We start from the raw sequence: 26,227 nt of genomic DNA on the forward strand, positions 1-26,227 counted from the left end.
TACACTTTTTCTAATGAATTATTAAATATGAGTAGTAATGCCACTGCTATCTTTTCCCTAGATTCTTTTAAAATATGTGGATGCAATCCATCTGGACCAGGTTTTTGATCCCCTTTGAGTTTGTTTAGTTTATTCAATGCACCTTGTTAGTTTTGTATTTTAAATGTACTTATCTCATTGCTCATCTCATCCATCAATGTCATGTCTACCTGTTTTATCTAAAGCACTAAAGTAAAATAAATATTTAATATTTTTGTCATCTCTGTATTGCTACCTGTGGTCTTATCTTGCCTATCCCTTAATGGTCTTTTTTATTTCCCCTCTCAGCTTTCGCTTTTATTGCCTGTACCTGTAAAATATAAAGTGGTGCCTGTAAAATATTTTATTATTTTGTTTTATACTCCTTGATAAAAAGGAACGATGAAGTTAAATTGTCTTCCTAATTGTTTTTTTACTTGTCTCCTAATTTCTTTGTATTTTCTCTTATCATGCACTCCTCTGCTCTCTGTGTTTAATGCATGGCTCTTTCCTAACCCTCAGTTGTTCCCTTATGTCTCTATTCATCCATGAAGTCCCTTTAGTGTTTAGTTTGTCTCTTTCTTTTAGCAGAATATATGTTCCCTGCACTCTGAACACCATTTTAAATGCTTCCCATTGTTGTTGTACACCATTGTTTGCCAGTATAGTTGCCAATTTTATTTTCTCAACTTCTATACAAAGGAGGATACAGAGTCTGCAAAGGGATATAGATAGGTTAAGTGAGTAGGCAAAAGATTGACAGATGGAGTACAATGTGAGGTTGTCCATTTTGACAGGAATAATAGAAAAGCAGAATATTATTAGAATGGAGAGACATTGCAGAATGTTGCAGTAGAGGGATCTGGATCTCCTTGTACATGAATCACAAAACGTCAGCATGCAGGTACAGCATTTTAATTAATTTGGAAGGCAAGTGGAATGTTGGCATTTATTGCAAAGGAGGTGGAGTATAAAAGTAGGCAAGTCTTGCTACAACTGTACAGGGCCGTGGTGAGATCACACCGAGAGTACTGTGTACAGTTTTGGTGACCTTACTTAAGAAGGGATATGACTTGCACTGGAAGCAGTTCAGAGAAGGTTCACTTAGCTGATTCCTGGGATGAAAGGAGTTTGTCTTATGAGGAAAGGCTGAGCAGGTTGGGTCTATACTCATTGGAATTTAGAAGAATGAGAGGTGATTTTATTGAAACATATCAGATTCTGAGGGGAAAACTCAGCAGGTCTAACAGCATCTGTGGAGAGAAAAACAGAGTTAACGTTTCGAGTCCGTATGATTCTTCTCCAGAGCTGAAGACTCTTCTTCCACTCTGAAGAAGAGTCATACGGACTCGAAACGCTAACCCTGTTTTTCTCTCCACAGATGCTGTTCGACCTGCTGAGTTTTTCTAGCATTTTCTGTTTCTGTTTCAGATTTCCAGCATCCGCAATACTTTGCTTTTAAGGTTCTGAGGGGGTTTGACAGGGTAGATGCTGAGAGAAGTTTTCTTTTGTGGGAAATCTAGACCTGGGAGGCACAGTTTAAAAATAAGGGGTCTCCCATTAAAGATGGAGATGAGGAAGAATTTTTTTCTGAGGGTCACCAGCCTTTGAAATTCTCTTCCCCAGAGAGCAGTGGAGGCTGGGTCATTGAATATATTCAAGGCTGAGTTAGACAGATTTTTGATCGACAAGGGAGTTGAGGCTTATGGGGGACAGGCAGGAAAGTGGAGTTAGGGCCACAATCAGATTGGCCCTGACCTTGTCGAGGTGGCAGAACAGTCTCACTGGGCTGAGTGGCCTACTCCTATTTCTTATGATCTTAATCTTCCCCTCAAAGTCAGCTTTTATCCAATCTATTAACTTGGTTTTCATCATACTATGTCCTTCTCTATCACCTTAAAGTCTAAAGTGTAGTAACTGTTGTGATGTAAGAAACACGGTGGTCAATTTACACACAGGAAGCTTCCGCCAAGGAATTTAAAAATGACAGATTAGACTGTAATGAGTGCTCCGTACATCAGTACTTAACACTCTCAGTTCACTCCCTTCCAGTAATGTTTCCGCTTGAACTGATTTCAGTGCAGTGCACATTCATTGACTACTTTTGAACTCCCTTGCAGCAACTTCAATCCTGAAGAAGCAGAAGCGGTTGAGAGCCAAGAATGTTCGCTTCGACCAGGTCACTGTTTACTACTTCACACGCCGCCAAGGCTTCACCAGCGTGCCAAGTCAGGGAGGCAGCTCCCTGGGCATGGCCAGGCGCCACAACTGCATCCGCAGGTACACGCTGTGTGAGTTTGCACAGGAGCAGGAGCACCTTCATCGGGAAATGCTCCGTGACCACTTGAAAGAAGAGAAACTCAATGTGCGAAAAATGAAGGTAAAAGGCTTGCCTGTTTGGGGCTGTTGGTGGCAAGGGTGGCTTTCCCTCCTCTCTTGCCCTTCCCTACATTTCCTCCGATGTAAATTCCTTCTGAATAACTTACCCTTTTGAGTTGAATGAAATGTAATTACAGGTCACTGAAAATTCCGTACATTGTACCTAAATGTAACTCTGGATTGAGTGGAACCTGGCAGCCACTCTCCCAGAACTCCGAAGGTTCCGTCACCACATTTTCGGCAATGTCTAGAAACGGAGTAATCCTAGGCAGCCTTGGTATCATCTAATTTAATTGTTTCATGTTCAAAAAGATAGTGATTATGTTACTGGACTAGTAATCCAGAGGCCTGGACTAATGATCCAGAGACATGAGTTCAAATATTACCATGACAGCTGACAAATCTGGATTTAAAACGCTGGTATCTTAATGGTGACCATGAAACTGTGGGACTGTTGTAAACACCCATCTGGTTCACGAGTGTCCTTTAAGGAAGGAAATCAGTCCTTACCTGGCCTGGCCTACATCCAGATCCACAGCAATGTGGTTGACTCTTAACTGCCCTCTGAAATGGCCTAGCAAACCACTCGGATGTACCAAGCCGCTTGCAGTGCTTCAAGAAGGTTGCTCATCACCGTCATCTTGATGGACGGGCAACAAGTGTTGGCCTTCCCAATGATGTCTGCGTCCTGAGAATGATTTTTTAAAAATGTTTTTAAACTGAATGCAAATGCCCTTAAGTTCATCAAACCAGTCTCTCTTTATGAAGTGAACTGGACTTAATTGAGGGTAACAGTCTGAGTCCACACTGGGCCAAAGAGAATGCCATTAGGGCATTGTACTGGAAGGTTGCTTTCCCTATATCTCAGAAGTGCCTTGGCTGACACAGGATGTATTGAAAGTATTTTAGTGTATGAAGAGAGCAAAATGCTGTGAAAGGGTTGTGAAGCACTTCGAGGGTTAGTGGAAGCAGAAACAAAATGCAGTCTAACCTGAATGGTGATAAGTGGATGAAGGAAATGGGGATATGGGGACAGGGTGGGTAAAATGTGATTAGGGCTATTTATTTGTTTGAAAGGTTGCAGCACCTTGTGTTTTTACGAATGAATTGTCCATCAAAATTACTTGTCACAGTTTAGCCTCCTAAGTACATCAGACCTTTTCCAGAAAGGAAACTTCACTGTCATTCAGCTCGGGGTGAATCACAACATGCTCCTAAAAAAGGAAAACCCCTTCTTACAACACGTCCCACTCCCAGGAATGCCATGGGATCCCAGCCTCTTCCCTTGGACTGTGTTTGACCTATATATGGTTTTATTGAGTGGAATGAAAGGTCCTTGCTTTCAATCTTAGAAGGTGGAGCGAGGTGTAAATGTATGTCGCTGGAGTTCTGGCAGGTGCTCACATTTCTGACCCGTGGCTGATTTCACCAGCAAAATGTAAATTATTTTAGGACACAGAGTACCGGAGCAATGCAGTTATATAATGCAGCTGCATGTCCAAGAACAAGAGTCCAGGAGTCCAAACAGGAGATTTTTGAATATTTTTAAGTGAGAACTTGGCAAGTTTGCTCCTCGTTTTGCCTTGTCTGTTCATGAATGTTTGAAGACCTGATTGTTCTTTAATAGTATTGTTATGTGTACGGAACAAAATGTTACAGTTGCACTTAGCAGAACGTAGTGTTGATCTCTCAGGTCATTTTGTTTAATAAATGGAGGAGCTGAGCTCATTAGCATATTGTCACATTACAACGCCTCAATCTCATTTTCTGATACACTTTCCCGATTCTACATGCTCCATGTCTTTTTTAAAATGACCATTACTATTTGGAGTCCTTCTACAAAGCCTGAAGAACTTGTCAGCACCTTGGAAACGAATGAGCCCTGGTAGCTTCTCTTTGTAAGCATGGCTGAGACTCCCAGTGTCTGGTAGGATTTTCGACATCAATTAAGATTCTTCAAATCTTAACAGAACTTTTAAAATCAGCATAATCTAAGATTACCAAATCTTAGTTCCCACACACACTGTTTACGCTTGACGTAAGCCTTACCTATTTCCCTCCATTTCCTCAGGGAAGAAGTCACCTGCTCCTCTTCAAAACAACGCCCTGGGGATCTGAGAGGGCAGACAGAGCCTTGGTTTAACATCTCATTCAAAAGGGGGAAAATGTAGGAGGAAACAGCTGAGGGGTGAAATTGGGAGCAGTTTGAACTGAGAGGGAAGTTGGGCAGGAAGGGTGCCAGATAAATTGGGAGTGGGTGGGATGGGGGAGAACGCTAGTGGTGAATGTTGTCGGGAGAGGGAAATGGAATAAGAGTACCATCTTGAACTGGGAGGGCTGGGGAAGGAGCATATCTGTGTAAACAGGCTGGGGTTCTGGAGTGGATGCAGTGTGTCTGTGAACTGTGGTGTTGGGAGGAAGGTGGGAGAGTGATTAACTGAGATAATTTTGTGGGAAATTATGGTTTGGCTGGTCTTTTGAAAACTGAAATGCCACTTTGTTTTTCCTATTTTCTAAACGAGTGAAGATTGATCAGTTGTGTATATAAAAAGATGTAAAATCAACTAGAATGTGTCGCTTATAGTGTAATAAATTCAAACCATCCCCTCCCACCCGATAGGTAACAGCATGTGTGCAGAGAGGGACCGTATTTGGACCTAGTGTGCACATTCTAAATTTACCATTACAGTCTGGACTAAAGTCAGATTCTCTGTGCTATTATTTTGTTTTTTTTTAAAAATTCCAGCTTTCTTCTGATTATAGATTCCCTTCCATTGGGAGAAAGAAGTTTAAGATGTAAAGAAAAACAATTCATTCCAAAATGGTAAATAGCAAGTAGTTTTCAATAAAATTCAGTAAATGTAAAGGAAAAAAATTGCAATGCCGATGTTTGTTGTAGACCCTAAAATACTGCACCAGGTTGTGTCAGAAACAAGTACTTTCCAGGGATAGCATTCTTGCAGACTCCCTTGGAAAATAAATGTACCATTAGTATTTGTATTTCGACCTCCAGCCTGTCAGTACTTAGTGTTTTTTCTCCTTCAATACTAGTGAAGGAATGTTTGTTAAACCTAGAGTTTAAGGTCCAACTACTTGTTTTTGTGTGTCATAGACTGATAGCCAAGGCTGTCCTTGAGTTATCAGCTTTTTGGGGGCTAGGTCAGTGGTTGCGAGGTTTCCAGATTGCCATGGATATAGTCTCACAGGAGAGTTTTGATTTATAGTATTGTAATTTATTGCAATATAACCTCCACCTTCTTGCTTTCCATCCTAAACCTGAATCGAATAGATGGAGCACCATGTTAGGATGAAGACATTTTGATTTTGGTGGCCTAAACAATTACAAAGATGGAGGCTGCCTTTTCAGGGGGCAGTGTGCACATCCATAGGATTGTTGGCGATGTTGATCAATCTCCTTCATGTCCCTCCCTCACCAATAGATTCATTGTTAGATCCTAGGCTGTAATCTGCAGACTGAGGCCCTTGAGAGGAATTGGTCTCTTTCTTTTCCATGTTTTTAACCAGAGATTAGTCTTCAACCACTCTGTCTAGTAGCCTGTTCTAAAATTGTAATTAAGTGACACAGTTCAGTTATTGAGATGAGCTTTCAACTCTGAGTCCTGTGGTTGGGATTCCAGTGCTGTAGCACAACAGTTAGTGATCTTCATCAGCAATTCATTCAGTGAATTTACTTGGTAATGGACACTATCGCTTGCAGTATGAATGCATTGGCAGTTCATAGGGTTGTCAACCCTTCAGGATTATCCTGGAGTCTCCAGGATTTGAAGATTAATCTTCAGGACAGCTGAGAAGAAAAATCACCAGGACATTAGAAAAATTTCTTTCAGAAGTTTTTTTTTAGTTCTAAAAATGTAAGAGTTGTGGAAGAAAAGGCTATTGATTGACGGTCAAGAATCATCCAATTGGGTAATGAGTCTGTTTGCTTTTCAATTGGCTGTGGGAAGGGCTGATGTTAGAAGAATGGACATGTTGTGCAACCAATGGTGGGAATGTGGGGTGGGGAAATTGCAGGGAGGAGATCATGGGACGAAACCTCCAGGAAAACATCCTTTGAGAGTTAGCAACCCTAGCAGTGTAAGATGAGGAATGCTGGAAGTATTGCACCAGTACATATAACATAGGTCTCATTATTTGTACCACAGATACCTGACCATAAACCATTCTAAACTTTTCTCAACAGTTGACCAAAAATGGTACAGTTGAGTCGGAGGAAGCCAATGTGCTCACCATTGATGATGTTTCTGACGATGACATTGATGTGGACAGTATTGAGGTAGATGACTATTTCTTTTTACAACCACTACCCACAAAAAGGCGAAGAGCTTTATTACGTGCATCGGGCGTCAACAGGATTGATACCGAGGAAAAGCATGAGCTGAGGGCCATTCGCTCGTCCAGGGAGGAGTGCGGGTGCGACTGTAGGTTTTACTGTGATCCTGAAGTCTGCCCCTGTAGCAAAGCAGGAATCAAATGCCAGGTAAGGTCAAAATTTATGGCCAATAGAAATGACTATTATACAACCTCAGGGGATCCATTCAGCTTTTGTTTTATGTAAACCCTTGTGTTGAGAAGAGTCTAATATCAAATGGCTGATGTTGATTGTCTAAATAACAAACTCTTAAGACTACAGCACAAATGTGAAATCCTTGCCTGGAAAAGGAACTTGGCTACTGCATGCTGTCTAACACCAGTGTTCACCGAAAGAATAGCAGAAGAAAAATCCAATTGGTTGTGCTAACGTTTTGGGTATACCCCTTTAAATAATTCTTCCAGGGGGAATCGCTTGTTTCCTGTGGGATTCTCATCCCATCTCTCTTTGCACCAATTAAAAATTCTAATTCTTTCTTCTTCTGAAGAGGCTGGGAAATTGGCATCATGAGCGCAAAATGGCCCAAACTCAATTAAATCTGGCATGGATTCACTATCAGTTTTGAGGTGTAACCAGTGACCAACTTCAGCCCCACTTACTCTTGCTGGGTCACAGTTCTGGTAGCTGCATCACAGTGAGTTGTTGACAGCCAAGCCAAGCAAGCCTGATACTCATCTCAGCGAACATCCCTGCATTTGTGTTTTCCAGCAAGGCCCACTGAATAGTAACCAGGAATCATGGCTATTTTTCCCTCCTTTCCTTGGCCTGGAAACAAAAAAGCAATTTGTAACACTGCACTGGTATTGTGGCTAAGATCTGTTTAGTGTAGACCAGGGATAGCAAGTTCTATGGGTAAAAATTTAACTGTGAGCAACGATTCTTCAAAAGAATTGACAGTTGTAAGCTTTAAGCCCTTCTGTTCAACCTCACTTAGACTGAAGACTTTATTCTCTCATTTTTCAATCTCCAGCATTGAAACTAGACAGTTTGGTTGTACGAAAGCAAAAGGGGACATGGGTTCAATTCTTGCCTTCTGGGTAGTCTGAACAGGTTTCCTGTGCAGGTCTGAAGGAATATCCAAGCAGCTCCTTTCCAAATATTGAGGCCATGCAGCAATCAGAATGGCAATATTGATAGTTCTGGGCTTTGCTGTCTGTAACCACAGACTGAACACCGTTTCCACTGCCTGCTGTGCATAGTGAAAATTGAGTAGCTCTGCTGGTGCTCCAAGTACAATTCGGCAAAGTAACTCCAGTGATAAACTGGGTTTCAGTGGTCCTTGCTAATACTTGCATTGCATCTTCTACCCTACGTAAATTGAGTTCATCCAAAGCTCTGCTGCCCTTGTCCTAACTCGCACAGAGTCCTGTTCATCCATCACCCACTGTGCTCGCTGACCTAAATTGGCTCCTGGTCCAGCAGTTTCTTGGTTTATAAAATTCTCATCCTTGTTTTCAAATCTCTTCATTACCTCACCCCCCACCCCACCCCCCACCCCCCCACTGCCAAAACCTCCACCTTACTGTAACCTCCTCCAGCCCTACAACCATCCAAAGATCTCCACACTCCTCCAATGCTGGCTGCTAGCACATCCCTTATTTTAATCAATCCACCATTGCCAGCTGTCCCTTCAGCTGCCTGGGGCCCTAAGCTGTGGAATTCCCTTCCTAAATCTCCCTGCCTCTCTCTCCTCTTAAGACACTCCTTAAAACCCATCTCTTTGACCAAGCTTTTGGCCATCTGACCTAATATCTCCTTATGTGGCTTGGTGTCATATTTTGTTTGATAATCAGTCTTTTGAAGCACCTTGGGACATTAAGGTGCTATATCAATGCCATATAAATGTTCATGATGTTGGTTGTCCTGATGAGGACAGCCTCAAATTTAACCCTGTCTGATGGCTGATGGCACCTTACGGCCAGTAATGAACTTTAATCACAGGCTCTGTATTGGATTGTGAACAAGCTATGATCCTTTAGTCGGAAGGGAAAGTTATCATGGGTTGGTCTTGAGACAGGCTCTGGAGATGCTGTTGGCTGCACCTGGAATGCTTTCATGTCTGGTCAGGGAAAGTGATTTCAGAAGCAATGTGCTTACAGTTTTTAAAGGGTGATTTTTACTTCAGATTAATAAGCTGTCAACTGTGTGGGTTAGAGGTAATGTTGCTTCATTAAGTACGTTGGGTTACAATCAGCACTCCAAGCAGACTTCTTTAAATGATTAAACATTAAAACCAGTTATAGGAATAACATAGGTGTCCTCATAAATATCCTGAATATTGTTGCTTGTAGCTAATTGCACCAAAGAAACTCTAAACAGGTGTGAGAAGCCTAGGAAATCTTGAGCCCATCTTGCCTGTTGTCCAAACTATTTTCTAAGCAGGTCCTTGGACATGACACTAACTCCCATGACCCTTAAAATATAGATGTTTTCCCAATATCTTAATTTCCTGCTTCCTATGTTGAACATAGACCAACTCAAGCATTACATTAAATGCCCACAAAAGCATGTCCGTTTGACTGGGACTGTGTGCTTAAGCCCCAGTTTAGGTAATTGAAAAACTTTGCAATGAGATTGCAAGAGCAGTTAAACAATCGTGAAAAGCAAACTCTACATAAGTCAGAGTTCAGCATTGACCCAAGAGGCCGTCAGGAAACAATGAATCGTTTCTCCTCCTGGCAGGTAGCAGTTGGATGACCTCCAGCAGTAACATATCCATGACTGCCCAAAGTTGGTACTGCCCTTTCAGCTGTAACATTGACTTTAATATCCACATGGCTGCCCAGCCATTATAGAACTTGAGAAACCAGAATAATGTGCTGACGTCTTGTGCCATGAGTGAGGTTTCTGGTTGCAGGAGACCATCCTGGATCAAATGTCCCCTCTCTGAACCCTGCTCGGACCCCCAACGTCTGGCCCTCAGGAGTGATGGTGAATAAAGTGACCAGTTTCTCCATGTTTATAGTTAAACACATGCTAGACAGCATATGAGGTGCCGGCTGCAACTGAGGCGGCTCCTGTTGGCTGCTGGCAACATTTAGATGTAACTGGGTAAATATCTCCAATTGTAAGTTACTCAAATGTCCATGAGGAAAAAAAGACTTGCATTTATATAGTGCCTTTCACAACCTCAGGATATCCCAAAGTGCTTTACAGCTAATTAAATACTTTTGAAGTGTAGGCTCTGTTGTATTGTTAGGAAGTGCAGCAGCCAATATGTACACAGCAAGATCCCACAAACAGCAATGTGATAACGACTGTGATTTTTTTTTGGTGATGCTGATTGAGGGATAAATGTTGGCCACAACACTGGGGATATCTCCTTTGCTCTTTGAAATGCAACAATAACAACTTATATTTATATAACAACTTTGATGTAATTAAATGCCCCAGGGCTCTTCACAGGAGTATTATAAACCAAAATTTGACACTGAGCCACATATGAAGATATTAGGTCAGATTTCTAAAAGCTTGGTTAAAGAGGTAGGTTTTAAGGAGTGTCTTAAAGGAGGAAAGTGAGGTCGAGAGGTGTAGGGAGCGAATTCCAGAGCTTGGAGGCCAAGGGCAACTGAAGGCACAGCCACCAATAGTGGAGCAATTAAAATCGGGGATGCTCAAGAGGGCAGAATTCGAGGAGCGCAGATATCTCTGAGGCGGATTGCAGGAGATTACGGAGATAGGGAGGGGCAAGGCCATGGAGAGATTTGAAAACAAGCATGAGAATTTTAAAATCAAAATATTGCTTGACCGGGAGTAGGTTAGCGAGCACAGGAGTGATAGAGGAACGGAACTTGCTGCAAATTAAGGCGAGCAGCAGAATTTTGGATGATTTCAAGTTTATGGAGGGTAGAATGTGGGAGATCAGCTGGGACTGCATTGGAATATGCGAGTCTAGAGGTAACTAAGGCATGGTTGAGGGTTTCAACGGCAGTTGAGCTGAGACGGGTGAAGTTGGGCTATGTTACAGATGTGGAAATAGGTGGTCTTAGTGTTGGCATGAAGATGAGGTTGAAAGCTCATCTTGGGATCAAATGTGACACCAAGGTTGCGAATGGCCTGGCGTAATCTTAGACTGTTGCCATGGAGTCAGTAGCTAGGGAATGGAGTTTGGAGTGGGGACCAAAAACAATGGCTTCTGTCTTCCCGATATTTAGTTGGAGGAAATTTCTGCTCATCCAGTACTGGATGTCGGATAAGCAGACTGATAATTTAGCAACAGTGGAGGAGTCGAGAGACATGGTGGTGAGGTAGAGCAGGCTGATGTCAATGTACATGTGAAAACTTAATGCTGTGCTGAGGGGCAGCATGTAGATGAGAAATAGGAGGGGGCCAAGGATAGATCCTCGTGGGACACCAGAGGTAACAATGCAGGAGTGAAAAGAGAAGCCATTGCAAGTGATTCTCTGGCTACGATTAAATAAATAAAAATGGAACCGGGTGAGCGCAGTCCCACCCAGCTGGACGATAGTGGAGAGTCTTTGGAGGAGGATGGTGTGGTCAACCGAGTCAAAGGCTGCAGACAGATCAAGCAGGGAAAGTTTACCTTTGTCACGGTCACATAAGGTATCATTCGTGACTTTGATGAGCCATTACGGTACTGTGGCAGGGGTGGAAACCTGATCGGAGGGATTCAAACATGGGGTTCCATTGAATCCATGAAAGACGGCACCTCTGACCATACAGCACACTCTCAGTACTGCACTGGAGTGTCAGCTAAGTTTTCATGCTCGAGTCTCTGGAGTGGGACTTAAACCTACAACCCTGTGACTCAGGTGAGAGTGCTACCAGTGAACCATGGCTGATTCAATGAGTAATGCAGCTTATTGTGACAAACTATGGACTGGTCCTCCACTTTCAGACAGGTTAGCTGCAGGATGACCAATATAACAAGTCACAGATTTGTCCTCTGGACTTTTTAAAAATGGGATATGAGCATCACTGGCAAGACCAGTATTTATTGCCCTTGAGTAGGCAGTGGTGAGCTGCCTATAACTGAGCAGCTTGCTAGGCCATGTCAGAGGGCGGTTAAGAGTCAATAAGGCTAGCATTTTATTCCTGATTTTTTATTAATTAATTGATTGTTGGTTCCCTCGGCTGCCCTGGTAGGATTTGAACTCGTGCCTCTGAAGCATTAGCCCGGGCCTCTGGATTATTAGTCCAATAACATAACCACTATGCTACTGTCCCCATATTATTAATATCAATCTCTTCTCCTTCAGGTGGACAGGATGTCCTTTCCCTGTGGGTGCTCCAAAGATGGATGCGCTAACGCGGCTGGCCGGATTGAATTTAACCCCATCCGTGTACGAACTCATTACTTGCACACTATCATGAAGCTGGAACTGGAGAACAAACAGCAAGACCATCATCAGCAGTTGTTGCCTGCCATCTCCCATTGCTCTAATGACAGACACACAGAAGTGCAGGATTACCAGGAATTTACTGCAGAAAATTATGACTTGGAGAATGAAACTGCAGTTATGCACTTACAGTCTGCTGAGGAGATGGACAGGAAAAAGGAAGAAGAGGATGATTTAACCAGCTCTAGTGTAACCATGGATACCAGTGTAGAAAGCCTAGAAGTCTGTATATTAGGAGATCCAGTGGCTGCACCTGATGAGGCCTGTGAAGGCCTAGCAACACCAGTTGTGATCCAAGCAGAAGTGACTCCTGTTTCTCCTGTGTTGTGTTTTGCTGACAGCACTGTTCAAAGTAGCTCGACGCCTGAGGAACAGACATATTTAAGCAACTCCACAGTGTTATATTATCAAATAGACCAGAGCTGTGCTGTAGATGTGAACTGCAGTGATAGGGAGGCCAATTATGAGGAAGCAGGATTAGAATCCAATTACACAAAGGAAAACAGTCTAGAAAATTTAATTGCTGCTACCGATAGCTCCTTGGCATCTTACATGCCTGTCACAGAGCACTTTTCTGAAAACACAGGGACCTCTAAATACAGTGATGTACAATTTCCCTCGGTAGAAGATGGCAATTCCTTAGCAGGTGATGGTACTAATGTGTACACTGAAAATACTAAGCAGGAGTTCCAGTTGCATTCAAAGCTTCAAGATGGCTTCCCCAGGGCCTCTGATGGTAATCTTTGTGTGCCTGAGCTGACTGTGGAGAATGTGTGTTCTCAGTCTGAAGGTCAGAGGTCCCCAGAGGAAACCCCTGCAGCAAACTCAGTAACTATGTGATGCATTTCTGCAGCTAGTTTGCACAATTGCTTGTAGCTTTTTGCTGATTCAAATGTCTATTTATTTAGGATGTTTTTGTAGTAAAACACAAAAATTTTTTTAAAAAAATCTTGTAGCTGAAGACTGAAGTTAGGGCTTAAAAGGGGGAAAAATGTTTAGATCAGAGGGGGAAAAAAATTCACATTTTCCTGGCGATGAACCTACCTGACACAGGCGATGGAAGTAGGAAATAATTTTAGGTCACAGCAGCTTAATCTCTAGTTTTTGGGGCAGAATTAATGTTTAAAATTTTAGTCTTTTTTTTAAAACTAACTTTTAATTTTTTTACAACTATAACTGCCCCTTTGTCACACAAACACATGTACAAATAGAACAATGGCTAACTTCTGTGGAGGGAATGCTTCAGACTCCGTTTTGTGTTGTTAGTATTTCAAATCAATTACCTGTAACTCTGACTCCATCAACTTTCTTCCATCAGTACAATCTCTAGTATTCCTGTGGTATTACATACCATGTAGGCGGTGGCCTCAGATAGAGCCTGCATTGTTCTGGACTCCAAGGCAGATTGAGTAATTTGAGTAGATATTTCCCCAAAGGGGATGTGTAGTCTTGGACAGAAACCTTGCAAGGCAAAAACTGGCAGCTCTAAATATGGGGCCAATTTGGGGTGTCCAAAGTAGCTGGAGCTGTGCAGTTCTGTCGTAACAGTGAATTGTTTGCTTTTCTTAATGAATCCTGGGTCTGGTTGTCCCATATTGAATACACCACCAACCATTCCAGGCTTTACAGAAGTTGCTTCTTGCGCTAATCACAATTCATCTTGGAACACTTCCTATTGGTTACTTGCTTCCACATTACCTGCAGCTTAAAGGGGCATTGTCTTTATTAACAATATTTGGCAATATCTTTTTTGGGAGGGGGTGGGGTGGGGAAGTTCCACTAACATCAAATTTTATACAAGTGTTGTATTGTGTTTTGACATCATTTGTCATGGTGTTGTGTATTTAGTGATTTTTCTTTGATGGTGAACCTTCTTCATAAGAGAGAGTGCCCCTCCCCTTCGAATTGGTTTGTATTTTTAGTTGCACGGAGCCTAGATACATATCCACATAAGTGCCGCATTCCTCCTCTCAGATCTGCTTCAATGAAACCTCAGTCAGAATATGCCAACTACTTAAAACGTACTCTCACTTTCGGTGGTGAAGGGACGTTGATGTGAACATTTGTATCATGTGCTTCGTTGGATTTCCTCTTTCTGCTGCTCCCTTTTCAGAAAGAATAATCATTCGTGCATTCCCAGAACTCCTAAATACTTTGTCACAAATATCTTTGCAGTATGTCGATGTCAGCCTGTTTGTAACCTTGTCAACCACTTGATTTTCAGCTTGCGTTTTAAGCTTTTGCCTTGACCCCTAGTGTAACGCACAAGGTTGTGAATGTGACTGAAAGGGAGATGATTACTGGGCTTGGTCATTCATCAAAACTGCATCTTATGACAGAGAACCTGTCCCTGCAGCCCTCTCAGTCTATCAAAGAAATTTGTCCTTCCTGAGTCATATAAAAATGTCCAAAACTGATCAGCATCAAGTTAAAACTTGACACAGAGATCAAATTGACAAAACTCCCTGATATCTGTAGCGTTCCTCGCTTGAACATTAGCTGTAATGTTTCAACTGTTCTACGCAACTTCTCTTTCTTTGGCCTGTGCTGCCTAAACATGAACCGGTCTTTTCCTGCTCTTTCCCCACCTCCTCTGAAGCAAGAATTTAAAAAAAGAACTCGAGGAACCAGAGGCCAAAATAACAGCAGCATTTCAGAAATGTAATCTGTAACCAGCCAGTATGGAACTTTAAAGCTGTAGCCGAGGGCCCAGCTGAGGGAGCTTAGCTAACTGTAGTCAGACAAGTCAAAGGTTTAAAATAACCAAGCTTTGATGCTATCCTCACAGAAACAAAAATTTTGAAGTCATGCGCTGGATTTATCCGTTGACTCTCTGGGATGTTCCGCGTTGTTATTACATTTCAAGGGTAAATAGCCCAAGTTTCTCCAGTCTTTTCTCATACTCTGCCCTCAGCCTTGTGACTTGTCCCTACGCCACCTCTAGCACTTTGAATGTCTCTCTAGTTTCTTGGTGGCCAAAATAAGACTGAAGGTTTGTGGACTGACCAGAGGCCTATTTTATTTCTTCACTATCTCCTCTAGGGTTGCTAACTGTGATTAAATTTATTCCTGGAGGTTCCATCAATTTTTCCCCAATGCTCCAGCCATTAGTCAGCCAACACATCCATCCTTGTGACGTACTGCCTCCCTACACCACTTGGAAAACAAAAAGACTCTTTACCCAATTGGATGATGTTTGACTGTCAGCCAAACAGCCATTTTTCCCCCCATTTTCAATATTTTTATATCTGGTAAAGAGAAATGTTGAAAGAAAATTTTTTAAAGTTATAATGTCCCGATGATTTTTCTCCAGAATTGCACGCAGCAGTGTCCTGGGGATTGACCTTCAATTCCTGGAGACTCCAGGTCAATCCTGGAGGGTTGGCAACTCTAATCTCCTCAGGCTGTTGTCTCTGCAGTTCAGCATTCTGTTTGTGTTATTGACTGCTGCTTTGCAATGGCTGCTTATGTTGAGCAGTGAGTCTCCTAAAACCACTAAATCTCTTTCAACTTCATCTGTAACTATTTCAAGATGGGGTATATTTTTTCTCTACGTGCACTACTTTACACTAATCAACATTAAATTCCATTTGCCAATTATCCACCCATTTATAATTCATCAAAGCTGTTTTGTAGCTCCTTGCTGCATTTTCAAATTAAACTGTCCCCTTACTTGGGTGTCATCTGCGAATTTGACCAGTTTGCACTGTTTCAGAATCCAGGTTGCTGTTGTGAATAGAAGCAAGGATCCCTGGGGCACTACATGGGGCATATTTTCCAACCCTTCCTCTCAACCCTAACATCACTTCCTTAACAACTACCAATTGCTTATCCATTCCTAAGTTTGATCTTATTATGGAACTCTGCCAACAGGGGGGCATGCATGCATGTGTGTGTGTGTGTGTGTGTGTGTGTCCGTGCCTTTTGTATACCTGGTTCTGACTCAGGGTTGTGCATTTACTAAATCAACTTTCAGCCTCCAAAACTAGCTATGCTTTAGGAGGGCCCACCAAGTGGAAAATTACCGTTGGCACGAGAAATCACTCACTCTGCCAAAACTCCTAACTTGGTTCTCACGCACTTTGTGCTATCCTGGATGCACAAACAAATGTAGACCCTTAAGTTCAGTCCAACTTTGCCTGTGAAACACTACCTTGGTAGACGTGCAAGGCAATAGAACACACGAATTAGGAGCGGGAGTAGGCCATTTTGCCCTTTGAGCCTGCTCTGCCATTTGAGAAGAGCATGGATAATCTGATTATGGTCTCAACTGTGGCCAGAACAAAGTGCTAGTTTGATTTAGTGGATGATGTTATTTTTAATCACTTTTTAAAAATCTCATTGCAAAGCAAGACCTGGTGATCCGAGACTAACGAAAACATTGTTTTCAAATTCAGTCTGGGGTAGAATCAAAAATTCACCATTTTAAACAATTAATTTATCTTTAATTTTTCTAGTTTTAAAGTGGGCCTGCAATTGCTTCAGTCCGTCTGCTGGCAAGTGCTTTGTTGGGTTGACGTGCTTTCTGTAAAATGTCGTTTCTTTCAGGAGATTGGCCTGTTGAGCTCTTGTAGGTGTAATTTCTCAATTATCTCTATCCTTATACAACCCTGATTCTTACAAAGCTATTGGTTTTGAAGGTGGACATTTTGTGGTTTCTTATATCAAAATTGGTAGTTGTCATTTTTTAAAATTGAATTTTAATGATTTTTGTGTGAATGATAAGTGAGTGTGCTCAGGCATACATTTTTGAAGTGACATGTCAATACAGAAATCATGACTAATGTTGCCATCGCGTGTAATGGCCCTTTCTCCCAGCCCCCACCACCCTAGAACAATCTATTGCCGGTTAGCTGATTTATAGCAGAGGTTGGAATCAATCTGCATCGCGGTTAGGCGTATTTCTTTTTAATTTTAAACAGCTATTTCAATGTTTTCATTTTTTAAACTTATGTTGCTTGAAGTTCTGCCTTAGCGATCTTTTAAAAAGATACCCTTTTATTTAGTAAAGAGAAACGAATGTCCTCTCTTCTCAACTTGCATTTTACCCAGATCGACTGCTGTGTAGGCAGTTGCTCAGTGCCTGAGAGCAGGTGGAGATACCAGAGATCTTTCTTTTCTCTTTCTTCCTCTCCTTGGAGCGTAAACTCCCAGTGCCTGCTCAGTACCTTTGTATGGAGCTATAGTTGTGTTTCTGCCACAGCATGAATTCCGGGCACAAACTTGCATCCCATCAGCCTGCAGCACTGGTGTTTGAGTTGCTAATGCGTAGATTGAGTCACCTATGATATGCTGCTTTGCAGAGAGATCTGTTCCCTGATGTCAGGGCAGCTTCAGACATGTGGTGGTTGAGGACCGAGAGGTTCAGAAGGATTAGTGTACAACCTTTTCATTATGGGATTGCAACTGTCTAAGATTGATGGAGTTTGTCTCCTGTCTGTCTACTTTAAGGGTTGTATGTGACCCATTCAACTAATTTTAGCTCAATTCCCAATGGGTGCAGTCATACAGCACAAACTTGCGCAGAAAGGATTTATGCTGATGATGAGGGGGAGGGTATTTGGCCAACTTTGCTATCAATCATTTTTTAAAGATCCTGGATGTTTCATCCAACCCCTGCCAAAGGTGGCTTATACTTCAAAACAAATATCTTATGTAAACAGTCACACGTGATCTTATTTAATTATTATCTTTAAATTATTGACTCTTTTGAGGGAGGTACCCTAATATTAACCACGTGTGGAATCCAACCCGCCAGTGATTTTGTAAACCTGTTTGGAAAGCACTTTGGCAAACCAGATTGATACGTGGGGAGCGTGTGTATTTATTTAAATGTGATTTTATTGAATTAAATAACAAAACTTTTTTGTAAAACTTGGCATGTCCGGGGATCACTTGATACCAGCAAGACACTGCCCCCGCCCCCCCCCCCCGCCCATAAAGAAATATTAGAAACAACTGAGTATGGAGCTCTGTTTTAAATATAGTGGGTATTACTGTAGAATCATCATTTGTAACAAAAAAACAAAATTTGCATGTGTGAGCACACGATCGTGCTTGAAGCTGAACAGGTGCCATGTTTGTGAGGGGAGAAGTGTGAATTGAGTGCAGATAATTATAGCCAAGGAGCCACATGGTCTTGAAAGTCAGATGACAAGTGGACTGCTGCTGTCTGGTTTACAAGTTGGGATAGGAGGGGGGGGAACAAGTAATAACAGATGGTTGAAAAATAAATTTGACTGGCTAAAATTAGGACAGGGTGGAGCCTTAGGCCTAGTCTCATTTGAAGGCCTTGGAGATGACTTATGTGGGGAAAATTGGAAAATGTCACATTGGTGCAGTTTTTCCTGAAACAACTGATACAGTCAAGGAATTTTGATCCCGTATGTAAATCTCTTATGTCTACTTTGTGAGTGCTTGATACTAATACCTGGTACACAAAATGGAAAATGCTCTCTTCACCAGTACTGGGTATTCAGAAAGGTCCAAGGACTCTTTTCCAGTGATTGATAAATGTTGTATTTGCTTTTTTTGAACAAATGAGGTGAAAAAAAAAGGAAATTCAAATAATATGGTTCTCTGCCAACAGATGTCACTATTGCACTTTGTAAGCAGCCTTGTGACCAGATTAGTGCAAATGGGTCTGTATGGAACATCATCTTTCCACTGCTGCCCCCTTAAGGGGGAAATCAAAATTGCAATGAAACTGCAGCGACAGTCATTGAGACAAAAAAAATCTCTGCCTCCAGACTACGATGTGCAAAAAAGCCAGTGAATGGTTAAGTCTGCAAGTTCACACACCTCACTGTGCTGCAACACAGTTTGAAATTCCTTCTGCATTAACTTTGAAGCCATTTTATTTCATACTGCAGAAGTTTAGCAGGATGGCTTCCAAATTCAGTCCCAGACACCTCCGACATTGCATAGCCGTTAAAACCTGGCTTTCTTTTGCGAATTGCAAATTGTGAATTGTGCAACATGGCTCAAAACTTGCTGGGTGGCTAATCAGAGGTATTTAGAAATGCTGCTTCTCAGTCACACAACTGTATTCTTTCTAACTGGGTGGGGATGGAGAGCAGGAGTCTGTGGGGTGTTTTAAGTTTTTAGTGGATGTGTGGAGAAAGAGACATGTCACTCAGAAAACTGCATTCTCAATGCCCCTAAGACTTTTAACTGCAAAGATTGCGCTACTTGGGCAGAAAACATAGAAATATGCCGTAAGGTAGAACTTAGAAAATTGTATCATTGCCAGATTACTTGTCCAACATCCAAGGAGTTCTGTAAAGCAATTGTATAAGTTGCTAGCAGTTTTTTTGTAAAAACCTCCTACATTGTACCAGTTGCTTATATGTAGAGAACATAAAGATGCACCAATGTGTGATTTATACACCATATATAGTACAATAAATTCAGTGTAAAAGGCTTTAGGGGCCAGAGGGTGAGAATTGAGTGTTGCGTTTCAAGGGGCTGGATGCGGCCTGACTGGAAATCGCCTTGCCTAAAATGTTCCTGAACTGAGTTGTTTCAAAGTACATTTCTTTATGCCAGCTGTTACAACCTGACCATCTGCAAATTACTGTAGTGTTGGAGATAGAAATTGACAACGAGCCTTTTAATAATGCAGCATGGGCATCAGCGGAATGCTTATAAACCAGCCAACAAGAATTGATGTGTTCTGTGAACAAATGCAAGCTGGTTCATATCTAAGTTGCTTCTTTCTGACTTCTGCTTTGTTATTGTGTTGGTTGTAATCCCTCCTGTTTCTCTCTCAGCCCCCAACCCTATTCTCCCATGCAAATGTAAAGGAGTCACATTCTTCCCTCAAACCATCTCCAGGCATGAAAGCGCACAAACCTCTGCACCATTTCCATCGCAATGCATCCGGCGTGTCGCAAAATTGTTGTCTTGACGCAAATTGCAACGTTGAGTTCAGCGGCAAACACTGCAAAATGTTTTTTTTAAATAAAGTGTCTCACTCTTTGAACCGTTATTGCAAATTTGACTTCCTTCAACATGAGTCCGGTTTCTGTTGTGTGACAATGTTACTGACTGGGTTCCACATAAAATTAAGCGCAAAGCAAAAGCAAAGATATTACCTGCCACTTTAACACTCTGGTATGGGCTCTGCTCCCTCTGCGAACAGCCCTCGTATTGTTTTAGTGTGATGAAATGTGTCTTACTCTCTCTTCCATTGCTTTTAAGTCAAGATTGTGGTTCGAATCCCACTCCAGAGACTTGAGCACATAATCTAGGGCTGACAGTCCCACTGTCGGAGGCAGTCGTTGCAATGTTAAAGCAAGGCCTGTTTGCCCCTTCAGGTGAATGTAAAAGATCCCATGCCACTATTCGAAGAGGAGTGGGGAAGCTTTTCCTGGACCCTGGCCAAATCTATCCCTCGATCAATACCAGAAACAGATTATCTGGGCATAAAACTGCTGTTTGTGGTGTGCAAATTGCCTGCCCTTCCTACATTACAACAATGACTACACTTCAAAAGTGCTTAATTGGCTGTAAAGCATTTTGGGATGCCCTGAAATTGTGAAATAGTGACAAGTCGTCTTAGTAGCACATGAGACAGCCAACTTATTTTGATTTCAGATTTTCAACATTTGCCTTTGAATCAATTTCTTCCACTATCCAGTTGGTCGGGCTCTGGGTTGGTTTCCTTATCAAAGTCCCTCTTTATGTGGGCTGTAACTCCAACCTGACCCTGGACCGGCTAGATATGCTGGGGGAATCAGTAATCCGTCCCTGTAGGGTGCGAGTACCCCATGTTGAATCAGTATTCAGGGGTCAGACCTCTGGTCTCCCGCTCACTGGAACGCTATGGTTATCCAACCATTTTAATTTGTGCTTGTTCCAAAGGTTTCCTCGTGACGACCACACCATTGCTGTTTGCAGTGTACTTAAAAATATGCTGGCCTGGAAAAGCCTAATCTAGACCATCTGGTTGATCCCAGTGATTTGGAACAGATACAGCTGTCCAAGGTCTATGCAAATTTACTGGAGAGTTGGGATGTTTGGTTGATAAGTAACAAATTGCATGTAATGAAACTAGAGAAGTAAGGAAAGTGAACTAGATCTTTGCGTGTGTAGCCAGAGGACAGAGAATATATCCCATGCGCGGATGAGTTTCTACAAAGCACTGGCACAGCCACACCAAAAGGATCGGATGCAAATGCACTAAGGATACTCAGGCATTGGAGGCCGTGCAGAGAAAGCAAACAAACTGACAGGATGAAGAGTCTGGTGAGGGGAAGGCATAGGAGAGATTATTAAAGGGAATCAATTAAATGAACCTGGATTATATGTGCAAGATTGCCACAAACACTAGAACTTGGGGACATGGGCTGGGGATTTAGAGAAGCAAAGGAGCGGTGCGTAGATTTAGTTACTTCAAACAAGGTGGAATGTTTCGAACAGATCACCCAGGAAGGCAGTCATGCAAGAACATTAAGGGAGAGTTGGAAAATATTTGCGGGATGATAGACCAGATTTTGTTTTTGGGCCAAGTGCAGTGGTTTGTAGCATCTTTTCTGGACCTGTGGTTTCCCATGTCCCTGCGTTTAGCCAGCAATTAACTACAGTTTGCATCAAATCAAACTCATGAAAAGGCTTGTTCTCCACCAAAGGCCGTAATATTTGATAAAGACCCTCATTTCCTTAAACTAAATAATCTTACCTCCCTTCTTATTTTGCAGTCAATCCCAAGCTTGACATTTACGTGCTCATGATTTGTCACTGAACACTGCTAATGCGTTTCAGTCAGATCTTATTAAAGGTTAAAAGGCTGCATACCAAACCTGAGGCACTTGAGAATAGGGACAATGCCCATCAACGTTTAGAGGAAGAGAAACACTGCACTTCTTGACGTTAAGTCTAAAAATATATCACTTCTGAGTCCTTTGAAATGCTATCCTATGAGTGTTCTCTGACCTTTCAAGCCATGATCTGCAAAAATCTTTCTCATTAAAATCTCTTGTTTTACTGCGTGACTGTCACAGACCTATTCAGGAATGTGGGGTGAGTTGCTAATTAAAGCACAAAGCAACTGCTTTTATCACCAAGCGATATCTTATTCTAGAATGGAACTCATTCCGACATGGTAGGCCATTTTGCAGATTTTTGCATGGTCCCTTGGGGAAGGCACACAGTAAAGTCCAAGAAAGCTCTTGAGATTACTGGTGCCTCCCCTCCCCCATTGCCTGGCTAGATAGATAAATTTTTACAGATGCTTAATGGTGCTGTCAAAAAGCTGCATTGCCACAGTGAAATGGATTTTTCCCTTAAATTCAATAAATAAAAAGTTTTAAAACAAAATAGAATTTGCTACTCCTGATAATTCAATGTAATTTTTTTTGCACTAAAACTGAATTATCCGATAATAATTTGAATTAACCAATATAAATAGCAACAGTGAGAATATATTCTCCTCGTCTAAATTCAATCACTACTACTTTGTGTTTCAAGTGCCCTTATCCGACCTGTCAATATTCAATTGCAAAAAAGGAAATACTATTTTTATATTAAAAAAATTGGTAGTGCAGAACTTGAGTGTTGCTGAAAAAAGAGACATGTTGTCGAAGCTTTTCTTCTTACACTCATCACACAGCAAGAATGCCAACAGTAAATTGAACAACTATTTATACTGTGAGAAGAGAGTGCTGGTTGGTTGGAAAGTGGACTCTGTCTGGTAGAGGCATTGCCATGGGGAATGAACCAGGGAATGGCTGTCCCCCCCAAGCTTTTGTTTAGTTGAAAAAGGCACAATGGTTGGATGTGCTCCATCAAGCAATTCTGATTGTGCTAAGAATTACACTGAAAACCAATTTAAGATTATCAGTCCAGCTCGCAGTGTGGCTCACTTATGCATGCCAGAAGCTACATATATTCGCACATGACCTGTCTTTTGCAGGCAGAATGAGCATGTCCACAAACTACACCCTTTTCAACTAAACAGAAGCTTGGGGGATAGCCTGGTTCCCCATGGCAATGCCTTGACCAATCAGAGTCGGCCTGCCTGGTTTGAATGTAAACAAAAACTTGGCAGTTAACTGTTCCCTGGTGCATTCTCCTGGCAACGCCGCTACCAATCAGAATCCACTTGCCAATCAATCAGCACACTCTTCTCATGCAGTATAAATTGTTGTTCCCTTGACTAAAGCTTTGACAACATCTCTTTTTTTCTCAGCAATTAAAAAAACATTGTTCAGGGAAATGATTTTTCTCTGTTTCCTGGCCAATATTGGTCAAGCTATGTTATGCCTCTCCTATAAAAACTAGCCAATGTCCCATGGTGCTGTGCACATTAAGGCGGATGATGCGCTTTTTGTATGCACAGCAGTGCTATTCTGTGTAGTGCACAATATTATTCTGCTGCTTGAATGTAGCTGTGTGTAGTGTGGTGTGTCTCTTTAAGGGTCCAAGGTGGAATCGTCGTATCTCCCTGGATCAATTGGAGACTGATTGCTCTTTGCAGCTCTTCAGGTCAATTTGAGGCCAGACTAGCAAGTGTGATGGACGCAGCTGCAAATTTTTTATATGTAATATTGATTAATGTGAACCTCTTCCACTGAGATGCTCTGGTCATTGACTGTGGTTTCTTAACACCTTTTATATTATTGCATACCAGGACCAAAGATGGTTTTCAAGGCTGGGATCTAATCTCAAAGTTCGGCGAGGCTGTAGGTTGTTGCAACTTTGACATCAGAAACTCCTTGATTAGATTTATGGCGCTATCTGTGATGCAACAGAGTTACTACCCCAGAGAGAAAACTGTTTGGAATTGGCTTGTGAATTTTAGGGCTCACACTTGCACAGGGGTCATGATGCTCTTTTCTTTCCTCTTCAGTCACACAAACGCACTCCACCTCATATAAAATACTAAAAAGGGCCACATCCTCGGTTTAAAAAAAAACAGAAATCTATTTTTCCCCTTTTTCGGTTGGTCAACATATGACACAATTAAAGTGAAAGTGTAGCAAAAAATCATCTCATTATTTTGGGGTGCACAGCTCTCCTTCCTCACCAGAACAGCAGTTCCCCTATAAGATAAGAGGGGTAGGCTGTCCAGGTGGCAGCTGCCAATACTGCTGCATGTTCGGCTGGTGAAATGCCCTTGCCCAGGAGAGATGGGTAATGCCTGTGCATGTACGTACTATGAGGTGGGGGAGGTAGGGGGTCTATCTGGCCTCAGGTGCTTAACTGTGCCAATCTTTAGTTGACTCTTTCCATCCTACAGAAGGACGTCAGATGGAACATGCCACATACCTGTATAAATGTGCTCCTTAAGGAAAATGAACCATCATTACTGTGAATTATTTTCCTTTGTTCATTAGGTTAATTTAATGAACAAAATCTGCTGGCTGTATGTTAATCTGCAGCATCAAAAGTAATCAGAGTTAATGTTTCAAGTCCAATATGACTTCTTTGGAACTGAAGAAGAGTTCCGAAGAAGTCATACGGACTTGAAACGTTAACTCTGTTTCTCTCTCCACAGATGCTGTCAGACCTGCTGAGTATTTCCACCATTTTCTGTTTTTAGTTCAGATTTCCAGCATCCGCAGTATTTTGCTTTTGTCAAAAGTGATCAGGTCCCTTGCTTTAGGAATGTAAAAAAAAATCTAGTTTACTTCAAACTGAGCATAAATGATATAAAAACAGAAAATGCTGGAAAATCTCAGCAGGTCTGGCAGCATCTGTGGAGAGAGAAACAGAGTTAACGTTTCGAGTCTGTGTGACTCTTCAGAGCTAAGAACTAAACGGAAATGATGGTCCCTTTTCGCTTTGTGGCTGTGCATCTTGTGTCAAACTGACAGGAGTCTTGAGCACTCCTCTCCCTATTCCTTCTTTTTCAATGTTCCCTCTCAATCTCTCCACTTTTGTCCTGAAAATAGGAAGTTTCCATCCTCATCTAAAGGCAGAGTGTGACAGGCTTTCTTGTAGTCAGTTGATTTTGTATATTTAGAATTATACACGTGAGCTCCTGTCCCATATTGGAGCAGGCACTGGAAGCTTGCCCAGTAGGAGGATAGGGCATCAAATGTCATCTTTAAAGGGCTGCTGTTGTTAACTTGTGAGAAAATTAAAGGTAAGTGGCAGCATATATGGGAACAGAAATTTATGAAGATTGTATTGAAGAAGATGATTAAAAGAAAATGGCTATAAAGGCTTTTGGAAAGGGATTTAAAAAACTTTTAAGAAGGTTGTATGAGCCAAAACATTAGCTGCCACAATTCAATAAATCGGGGTGCAGTACATGACTGTTAGTGGAGACAGACTGGAAGGAGGTGGAGGCAAAAACATTGAGTGAACTGGTAAACCTTCCCAATATAAAAACAAAACTACTGTGGATGCTGGAAATCCAAAACAAAAACAGAATTACCTGGAAAAACTCAGCAGGTCTGGCAGCATCGGCGGAGAAGAAAAGAGTTGACGTTTTGAGTCCTCATGACCCTTCAGCAGAACTGAGTAAAGTTAGGAGAGGGGTGAAATATAAGCTGGTTTAAGGTGGTTGGGGGGGTTGGGGGGGGCGGGGGTGGTGGTGGTTGTAGGGACAAGCAAGCAATGATAGGAGCAGATAATCAAAAGATGTCACAGACAAAAGGAACAAAGAGGTATTGAAGATGGTGATATTATCTAAGAAAATGTGCTAATTAAGAATGGATGGCAGGACACTCAAGGTACAGCTCTAGTGGGGGTGGGGTGGAAAGACTGACAGGGTATTACAGTTATAGATTTAAAAATAATGGAAATAGGTGGGAAAAGAAAAATCTATATAAATTATTGGAAAAAACAAAAGGGAGGGGGGAGAAATGGAAAGGGGGTGGGGATGGGGGAGGGAGTTTAAGATCTAAAGTTGTTGAATTCAATATTCAGTCTGGAAGGCTGTAAAGTGCCTAGTCGGAAGATGAGATGCTGTTCCTCCAGTTTGCGTTGGGCTTCACTGGAACAATGCAGCAAGCCAAGGACAGATATGTGGGCAAGAGAGCAGGGTGGAGTGTTAAAATGGCAAGCGACAGGGAGGTTAGATCTTTCTTGCGGAGAGACCGCAAGAAACCTTCCCAATATGTTCAGTACT

At 42.0% G+C, this 26,227-nt stretch overlaps 1 protein-coding gene across 5 annotated transcripts in view; it reads left to right on the forward strand.

The window, feature by feature from the left end:
- LOC144672701 (cysteine/serine-rich nuclear protein 2-like) overlaps positions 1 to 20,130 on the forward strand; it is a 73,056-nt gene extending 52,926 nt beyond the window's left edge. For all 5 annotated transcript variants that reach the window (XM_078534623.1, XM_078534625.1, XM_078534622.1 and 2 more), the window contains 3 exons: positions 2,139 to 2,398; positions 6,599 to 6,895; positions 12,007 to 20,130. In XM_078534623.1, coding sequence (XP_078390749.1) covers positions 2,139 to 2,398; positions 6,599 to 6,895; positions 12,007 to 12,987 — 1,538 coding nt within the window. In that variant the 3' untranslated portion in view covers positions 12,988 to 20,130. The remainder of the gene's footprint in view (positions 1 to 2,138; positions 2,399 to 6,598; positions 6,896 to 12,006) is intronic.
- The last annotated feature ends 6,097 nt before the right edge of the window (positions 20,131 to 26,227 follow it).

Source organism: Cetorhinus maximus, chromosome X, assembly GCF_964194155.1.
Source record: "Cetorhinus maximus chromosome X, sCetMax3.hap1.1, whole genome shotgun sequence".
Taxonomy (NCBI): domain Eukaryota; kingdom Metazoa; phylum Chordata; class Chondrichthyes; order Lamniformes; family Cetorhinidae; genus Cetorhinus; species Cetorhinus maximus.